The 9593-nt window shown below is 52.5% G+C and overlaps 1 protein-coding gene across 1 annotated transcript in view; it reads right to left on the bottom strand.

The window, feature by feature from the left end:
- Nucleotides 1-4282: 4282 nt before the first annotated feature.
- HS3ST4 (heparan sulfate-glucosamine 3-sulfotransferase 4) overlaps nt 4283-9593 on the bottom strand; it is a 60407-nt gene continuing 55096 nt past the window's right edge. The window contains exon 2 of the mRNA XM_068146927.1: nt 4283-8339. Within this exon, the coding sequence (XP_068003028.1) occupies nt 7703-8339 (637 nt within the window). The 3' untranslated portion in view covers nt 4283-7702. The remainder of the gene's footprint in view (nt 8340-9593) is intronic.

The following is a 9593-nucleotide window of genomic DNA, read 5'->3' as shown; positions in this document are numbered from 1 at the left end:
GCCCAGTCCATCTGGGCTGGGCACTGCAGCCTTGGGGAGCAGAACCCTGCCCCTCAGGCTGGTCACCAGGGATGGAGAACATGGCCAGGCACAGGGAGGATGGATGGAGTGGCCAGCATGGAACTGGGCTGGTGCAGCTGGGGTCGGTTGGCTAGAGCACAGCCACCCTTTCTCAAGGCCATGATCTGCTGTTGCCATAGTACCAGCATCTATGGGGCAAGGAACCTCCCTGGGGCTGTGTCCTGAGCTCAAATACAGGTTATAGTGCTCACCACTGCCTAAGGGTACAGCATTAATTTACCCTTCTTCAGAGCTGTGAGATCCAAATGAGCACACTACTTCAAGACAGCCACTTCTGTGTTTGTTTCCTGGGGCTGATGCCACATGCCACTCACTGCCACTTTGGAGGCATCAGGAAACCCTCCAGCTGGGACCACTCACCAGCTGTGAGAAGTGCTGAGGAAGGTAAGAGGCTCCCAGCCGGGCAGGGGTCCTGGGAAGCAGACATCCTGTGTGCAGGAGAGGCACCTCAGAGTCGTGCTGATCTCCCTCCCAACACAGAACGAGGGAGAAAGATAAGAATAGCTTAAACAGAAAGAATTTGTCTCCAAATAAAATGGTTCTCCCTCGTTTCCCATGATACAGTGAAATTTCTTCATGGCCAGATAGTCAGAGTCGAGTCCATTACACTCCACGCTTTTTGCCTTGAAACATAAATAGCTGCATATCATATAAGTGTTTGTTATGAGGAAATGTGTATGCTGGAAAAAGTTAGACATTAAATCATTATTTCATGCAGAAAGATATTGCTAAAGGGAGAGGATTACTTACTATATTAATTCTGTCCTTCAGCTACCCGTACATCTCTCTGCACATAATGACTACAGTCACCAAATGAGTTGCTGAAGCAGTCCTGGCTCCTCTCACTTCCCATTTCCTCGGAGACTCCGCAGATGGACCGTGTCCCTCCATGCCCAGGTGCAGCACACAGGGCACTGAGGCATCTGGACTGTGAGGCAAAGTGCTCTCCTGCAGACCCACCTCTGAAGATGAGAAGAGGGGAGGGGATCCAGCTCCAGGCCTTTTCCTTCCTTCGCCACACAGCTGCTGGGGTACAACAGATGTCAGCCTCCCCCTGAGGGGCTCCTCAGCCATGCTGAAGTGACCCTGACCATGAACCAAAAACGTATCTTTTCCCTGCCAATACTGGAGCTAAGCACTGGCCATGCAGCTTGTGAGTGCTTGTCCTGCAGCATGGTGAGTCAGCAGCAAAGAAATGTCCCCGTCCCAGTGCTTGGGGTCTCTTAGCTGTGCACAGCCCCTGCTGCCCCCCTGCTGGCTCCCAGCGTGGCATGAGGTAACACCTTGGCCATGGTCCTCTGGGAGTGCTGGAGTCCATGATGCTCCTTTTCTGGGGTGTCTGGCATGGATGAGGTGTCTCCTATGTGTCCTGGAGCAGCTATGGGGCTGGACATTGGTGGCATGAGGAGCTCTTTGCATTCTTCAAAGCCCAAATGTCTTCTTTCTCTACATCCCAGAGCACCACCAGGGTAGAGCAGATGCCCCTGGTAATCTGCAGGTAAATCCTTCTGATGTGGCAGCTCCTGTGCCTGCATGGAGTGCATATGTACAAGTGTTCAACTCCTTTGGGCTACTGCATTATGCCTAAAAAATCCAACATACCCCTGTTGGTGGTACAAAGCAAGAGAGAAGAGACCCTCAAATCATTTCTTCTGATTTCAAGGTTTGTACATGAAGTCAGAAGAGCTTCTTAAAAGGCATCGAGAATTTGCTGATTGTTTTTTCCCCCAGCAAGTGACTCACAGAGGTCACCAACCCCCACCAAAAAACCCCTCCAACCCTGAGTGAAAGGCATCAGGAAAGCTGGAGAGGTGAGAGGATTGTTCTGTTTCGTGTTTCTGCCTGGCACAACTGGGACACAGCAGCCTGTTGGCACAAGGGACAAAAGCCACCACACACACAGGGGTCACAGGAACCCAGCACAGGGCAGGGGGCTGGAAAAGGGAGGCTTGGGGCTCTTTTTTTGTGCTGACAGAGCTCTAACAGGTCATTGTGGGTTTGTAACCTGACCAGCTAAGTAATCCCCAAGCTGCTCTACTCCTGGCTCATGTGTCAGAGGAGGACTCATTGTTCCGGCATGCGAGAGCTGATGCCTGGTGCTCTGCTTTCCTGTATCTGCTGATCCAGATGCAGAGCTCAGAGCTGCACAGGGGCTGGGGAAAAGCAGTGAGCAACAGGGTCTTCTATCACCATCTAGTATGTCATCCTTATTCAAAGGGCTCTGTTTGAGACCTGGCATCGGCACATACAGAGCATGTTGCATCTTTGCTGGTACCTCTTCAATCTGCTTTGCAAGACATCCTGGAGGATGTGACCTTGGAAGGCAGGTGGAATATCGAACCTGCATAATCAGAGCATCTCCGCATCAGTGGCAGCCTGTTGGGTACAGGGCAGTTAATAAATAATGAGGATGTCAAAGATAACAGCAGGAAAGTGGAAGCAGGGAACAGCTTTGCAGCCAGCTTCCTGACAGCCACCTGGAAATGTCCAATTACCAGGCACTTGCCTGGGACCAGCCCAGTTCCAGGACTGGAGCTTTTGTGGTGCCAGCAATGGGGCAGCCCACAGCACCGCGGCAGCCCGCAGCACCGAGGTCACAGCACATGGTCCCCAGAGTGGAGGGAGCAGGTGACTGCTTTGCAGAGCTGAGCATGTCTTCTGGGGAGCAGATCCCTGGAGAGGGCAAAAGGCTCCTGGCTAGAGTGATGGAGAGAGAAAACAACAGCCAGGAAGAGCAATGCTGGGAGGTCCAACATGAAGGGATGTGCAAAGGGTGATAATGTCCTGCATGAAGCAGGGGAAGGAGACCCTGCAAGGGACAACTGGAGCAGCTAAGCGTGGGACTTGATTCCTCAGGGCTTGCATGAGAGGGATCCATCAGTCCTGCCCCCATGCCGAGGCAGCTGCTCGGGATCACGGTGCCTGCTCATGCTGGGCTTTGTCTTGAGGGCAGAATTCTCTTATGCCACGCCTCAAATAGCAGCATTCTGACTACTTCTGAGGTGTGCCCGATCTTCTGACCGTCTTTTTAAACAGCTGGTAAGAGGGGACTGCTTTCCAAACAGCAAAATGTGCACCAAAAAGGCTCTTGATTTGAATAATAAGTATTCCATCCTTGTTTGGTAAATATACCCAGTGTTAATGGTGCTTAATGGTGCCTGTAATTGGTGTCTAAAGTTATTTAAAAGTAAATTTACTAGAAAATAATTAGCAATTTTATAGTTCACTACTTCCTAATTTTGTTGATAAAAGTTTCTCAGTGGTTTTTTATCAGATGCCACAATAGGGCCGTGCTGTGAAATGGCTTCTTTTTCCTTTCTTTTTTTTTTCTCCCCCCCCCCCCCCAAACTAGCAGGAAATTGTGCACACAAAATAGGATGAAAAAATAAAATTTCCTCCCTAATTTCTTTGCCTGGCAGCTGGCCCTCGCTTGCCTTTTATTATCCACTGATTTATCCTCCAGCAGCAGCAGCAGCAGCAGCAAGCGAAACTTCCTGGGCATTGTTCAGGGATTCGTTCTTGGTGACCTTGGGAGGTGCACCCCCGGCTGTGAGGTCAGTGGGGAAAGCTGTAGGACCCACTGCAGGGCCATGCCTGCTGTCCCTCATCACAGGGACATGGACACATCCTGCTGTCCCCCACTGCAGGACTGCAGTTGAGCCAGCTCCAGATCTGGGGGCCAGTGGCTGGCCCTTCCCTAAAGAGGAAAGCAGGACTTGTGCTCTCCATGGGTGCCTGACCTGATCCCATGCAGGGGATCTCTGGGGATGCTGGCCAACAGGCTGGGAACTCCCCCACCTGGTCTAGGTGGTCCTGGTCCCAGTCCTGGTTCTGGTCCCTGTCTAGGTCTAGGTACATGTCCTGACTCCATGGGTCCCTGACCTGATCCCATGCAGGGGATCTCCAAGGATGCTGCCCAACAGGCTGGGAACTCCCCCACCTGGTCTCAGTGGTCCTGGTCCCAGTCCTGGTTCTGGCCCCTGTCGAGGTCTAGGTACATGTCCTGGCTGTGGGATGTGCCTTTCCTTGGCCCCTTTGGCACTGGTGGGGCCATGTCCTGCTTGGCGGCTGGACTGGCTGGGGGTGGGTCTTGGCGAGTGCCCACCACGGTTGGGCTGCTGACAGGGTGTTGGTGCTGCTGGGGGGAGTGCAGGAGAAATGGAGTCAAGAAATGCAGCTGCTACAACATTTTATTGTTTAGTGCTGTGGGTTCAAGTGTTCAGTTCAGGATTTTCATACTCAGGTACAGAGTGACACCGACAGACAGAGACAGGTTTGGGAGGAGGTGTGAGCACAGCAGTTTGGCTTCAGAAAAAACAAACCAACCCCTAACTCTCCATTTCCAGCCTCTGAACCACGAAGTACCAGCTTTTCCAGAACAATGAATCACCCAGTCTGTGTATAAAATTAAATATAATTTATGCTTTGCTAATTGAAATCAAATACAAAATTCAATTTCCTGTGTATTCTAATGCTGACATTTAAATAGGTTTGTTTAAAAAAAAAGGGGGGGTGTGGGGGAAAAGTGTTATTAACCTGACTCTCTCTCTCATCTGGCAGGCCACTGGCTGGCCAGCCAGGATACAGCCCCTCTGCCAGCCCCTGCTCAAGCGTGGCAGTGTCAGGGCACAGCTCAGGAAAACAGAACAGGATACCAGCACCACCACCCTGAGCCCCCTGTGCCCCCCAGCCCATGCTGGCTGGCACATCCTGCTCCCTGGTAGCACATTGGTGGCACCTGGAGGGGTCCCATTCTGCCCTGCTGGGGTGGTCACTGTCCATGGGACAGTGGAGTGGGGCCTCTTCTCCCAGCCAGGTGCTCAGCAGCTCTTCCCAAGCTGGAGATGGCACCAGTATCAAAAATAAACCTCTGGAGATATGGCAGAAAGAGCAGGAGTGGGAGCAGAGGCAGTGGGGCAAGGCATGAGCAAGCCCAGAACCACCAACTACGGGGTGGCTCCTCCTGGGGATGGGGCCTGCTGTGGGAACCCCTCTCTGGATCCCTCCTCCATATCCTCGCTCCAGCTGCAGGACTGAGCCCCAGGCACGACTGTACCAGCACACACCATGGCTTCCCCAGAGAGGTGCTGCACTCAGTCGTAGTTCTCAAACACACAGGTTTGAATCTTCTGTCCTTTCAGTGAGGGGCATGATGAGAAAAGTGACAGTGGTTTGATGGCAGCTGGGGACCAGAGCTGCTTCCCAGGGAAGCCTTCCTGAGCTGCCCAGGAAGAAATGATGGGGCAGAGCTCAGACCAGACCAAGGCTGGGCTTGCAGGGAGACCTGCTGGGTAGGGAGGGAGGTCTCAAAGGCTCTTCCAAGTACAATGAGACCTTGATCAGAGAAAAGCTGCTCCTGGATAAGCCATGGATGAAGGTTGACTGTCCCAGCTTTGGCCATGGAGGCAATGCCCAGTACCATGCTGATGGCTGTAACAGCTGTGGTCATACGCAGTGCCAACCTGCCAGGTCCTGGCCATGCCCTGAGCCAGGATGACCTTCCCTCATATCTGAGCCCCTCCAGCAGAGCCAGACCCACTGGTCCTGCCATCTCCCCCAGCAGGCTCCAATCATAGCCACCAATGCCAGTGGTGTCATGGCTGCAGCAGCCTGGGACAGGCAAAAATGTCTGAATATCCCTGTGGTGAGGGGCCTGGATGAGCCCCTTGTCCTCTGCCTGACTCCTTCAAGCAGCTTGCACCAAACTGTGGAACAGCAGCTCTCACTTAGGAGCTGAGCTGACATTTCAGTGAGACACTGTGACATAATTCCCATTATATACTTCCAATTTTCATGTCATAATTTGGGGGGTTTGTGAGTCTGTGAAACCTGTGTTGTGTCAGGAGCTGTATTTTAACCTAATCAGGCTAATAGGAACTAACAGGGCATGAGCAGGGACCTTGCAGCGCCCCTCCAGCATGGCCCACAGCGAACACGTTCCAAATGGCTTCAGTTCTTTTTCATCCAATCCAAGGCACCAGCACCACTTCACGGCGTAACGAACCACACGACAGGCCACGGAACCCAGAGCTGGCTCAGCTTGTTACCCAGCTCAGCACTGATTTCATTTGCTTAGCTGGATCAGCAGGCATTTCTTGCCCCTTTAATCAAAAGTGAGTCTCCCACAGCAATCTCACACCACAGCTCTACTGCCTTCCAACAGCCAGGGACCTGCCACCCAAAAGGGGACGAGGGACACAGCTGCACTCCCCTGGAGCCATCCTCACCACGCATTAAACCAAAGCAGGCAGCCAGTGATGTTTGAGTGCCATTAGAAGTCACCCAAGCAAAAGAAACATTGCAGCAGCAGCAGCAGCAGCTCCATGTTTTCTTTTATTTCCCTCTCTCGCTGGTTTTCTCTGTGTGATGGCGATGAAAACAGCGCAGCTGTGGCAAAGCACTGCTGGTCTGCCCTCCACTGCTTCCAGTGTGCAGCTCCTGGCACCTTGCTGGATGAGCCAGTTGGGATATGGATTTATTCTGCAGAACCTACCAGGATTTGCAAATGTGGTTGCCTTGGTCATTTCCCCTAGAAAGCACACATACTTGTGCAGAGCCATGCTCACCCTCAGAATTAATTGCCGAGTTGGAATTCTGAAGTAGAGGTGAAGCTGCTCCCCCGTTCTGCCAGCCTGACTGTCAGCAGCAGGCAGCACAGATCTTGTTTTCAAGGTGCAAATGAAGGGCAGTGCCAGGGACCCCAGGGGTCGGTCCTGCCCAGACCCTACACTGGGGCTGTCCCCACACCTCTGCCCTGTGGTGGGCCACCCTGTGCCCATCAGGAAGGCCTGGCTCCAAACCATGGAGCAGGGCATGGCACAGCCTAGCTGAGAGGAGCTACAGAGGCTCTGCACTGTGCCTCGGCAGCTTGGCTGTACAGTGAGGCCCCAGTGTGCTCTGAGCAGGTGCCTGGGGGTGGTCCCTGGATGTGGGGGTCTGGGGGAGGCCCCAGTTCTGATCTCACTGAGCATCCCAGCAAAACAGGAACAGCTCTGTTCCAGTGGTGGGGATGCACCCATCAGCTGGAGGAGGATCAGGCCCTGGTGTTTTGTGGCACTTGGTAAATAGGAGTTTTAGTGCAACAAGTAGTTGAAATGTCTGGTGCAAATGAAGTTCCTGTACATAGTTCCTCTGCAGCATAACTGGCTTTATTCCTTCCACACACAAGTACCAGTGTGCATGTGAATGCATGTGTCCTGAATTCACCAGATCTGATGCTGCTGTTTGGGCAAAACTAAAAGCCAGGGCAGGAGAACTCAAACCTCTGGGTTTGTCCCAGTGCTGCTGGGTTTTGTGAGCCACACTCCTGCTCAGCTGGATGTGGCAGGAGGTGCTGGTCCTGCCTGCCTGGCTGTGAGCGGCACACCAGCAGCAAAAATGTCGACACAAATGCCTCCTTCTCCTCCCAGCCACCCCACTACTCCTCAGCCCATGTGCAACCTGAGGTGACATGCCACTAAGGTTCCAGAGCTGGAATCTTGGAGCAGCTTGGGCTGCAACCCTGAGAGCGCAAGAGTCTTGCGCTTGCAAGGCTGAGCCTCAGCGCCGAGCGTGTTTTGGGTCTGTAAGGACGGTTCTCATCTCAAAAGAAAAGACCTTTTGTTTTCCTGATCTTGTGGTTCTACTTATCACTTTCTTCCTGCTCCCACTGGAAATCCTGGCCTGTCATTTGGTAGAACATGACATTGAAGGGTTTGTAAAACTTCCGCAGTCTGTGGATGACATCTGGGTCTATTTTGGGGTGAGTTCGACCCTTGGACTTGCCCAAGCAGCGGGGAGCACTGCTGTCCTCTGGCTTCTTTAGACAGGGGAATCCCTTGGTTTTATTAAAATAAAAATGTTTCTCTGTCACAATCCTCTTGAGGCCTAAGAAGTCCTGAACTTTGGCCATCTCCCCTGCTGGGTCAGTGATGAGCCTCTCGCCACTGACAAAAAGGATCTGGGAGAGGGGGAAGTACTGGAGCCAGTTCTCCAGGTGCAGGGCATAGATCCCGATGCGGATCGCGCTCCAGGAGGCATCAATCAGCCCCAGGGTTCGGTTCTTGAAGGCCAGCACCTCAAAGGTGGGGATCTCAGGCTTCTTGGAAAGCGTCTGGGTGTAGTCAGAGATGGCCCTGGTGACCGGGTTCCTCACCACCACGATCAGCTTCGTGTCCTTGGCCATGGAGTGAATGCGCTTGGGGGCCTCGTTGGTCACAAAGTAGCTGGGGGTCTTCTCCATGGTGATCTGGCCCTCCAGCGTCTTGGGCATCACATTCCTGCACAGAAGCAGAGGAGGGGTGGTTAGCAAGGGGCCGGGCACGGGCAGACACCTTGGTGTCCCTCCTGCCCCATGCAGGCGCTGGCAGCACGTTCAGGAGGAGGACTGCTGCCACACCGCCCCAGCGACCAAAGCACTTCTGGCTTTGTCTCTTCTCAGGCCAAGCGTTAAATGAGCCTTGGTAGCACACTGCACAACCCCTTCACCACGGGCACGTGTAGATGGGAGTTAATTGGCACTAAACCTGCACAATACCTGTCTGCTCAGCAGCCAGCTGCTGCCAGGGGCTCAATTAAGCCCATTCACTTCAGAGCCTTGTAGCAGAGTGGTGCAGTTAGGATTACACAAGACCTTTTTGTTATGATGACATGCTTTTAAATGTCTCAGCTAATAAAACTTAATACAGAATAAGATCCCTTGCTTCTAGTACAATAATTAAATTTATTTACTATCTTGTGTGTAAGAAAGAATGACTTTTCTTTTATCTCTAATTCACATGCTCTGTCAATAATTAATCGCTGCTGGGTTTTGAGCTTCCCGTGCAAGCACTTTTATTAGCCAAAAGGAATTCGCCTGCTGGATAAATTAGCATGGAGCAAGAGTTTCCTGGATAGCATATTACCATTTGTAAGGTGGAACTGCAGCCAGATAGCATTTATATCTAAGGAAACTGAAGAGGTAAACGCTTGTCCCAGCTGCCCCCAGTTAAAGATTATCATAACAAGCCAGAAGGTGTTAAATGATGTCCCTGCAAGAGCACTACAGCCGCTTTCACAGCTCCTCAGTAGGTGTCTGGAGGGCAGTGCCATCAGCCAGGTTCCCACCCACCTTCAGCTCTTACATGTGCCACCGCCATTACCAGCCCTAGTCATGCCACTGTGCCCCCCTGTCCTGTAGGGCTTCACTCTGGGCCCCTGTTTGTCATCTGTAGCAGGGATGCTAAAAAGAATGGCAGGGGTTAGAAGGGACCAGGGTTCCAGTTTGTTCCTGTTGTTTCTGGTCTTGTTACTGGGCACCACTAACAAGAGTCTGGCCCCATCTTCTTGCCCACCCCAGCCTTTATCTCTTGCTGAGCACTGAGAAGATCCCCTCTGGGGATGCTCTTCTCCAGGCTCAACAGCCCCAGGGCACTCAGCTTTTCTTCCTCACAGAGATGCTCCAGGCCCCTCAGCATCTTTGCAGTCTTTGGTGGACTCCCTCCGGTAGTTCCCTGACTCTCTTGGACTGAAGAGCCCAGAACTGGACTGAGAAC

Source organism: Melanerpes formicivorus, unplaced genomic scaffold (assembly GCF_026170545.1).
Source record: "Melanerpes formicivorus ecotype bairdi unplaced genomic scaffold, bMelFor1.0.p_v2 SCAF_14, whole genome shotgun sequence".
Classification (NCBI taxonomy): domain Eukaryota; kingdom Metazoa; phylum Chordata; class Aves; order Piciformes; family Picidae; genus Melanerpes; species Melanerpes formicivorus.
The sequence above is the reverse complement of the archived record's forward strand: the minus strand, read 5'-3'. Positions and strand labels throughout refer to the sequence as shown.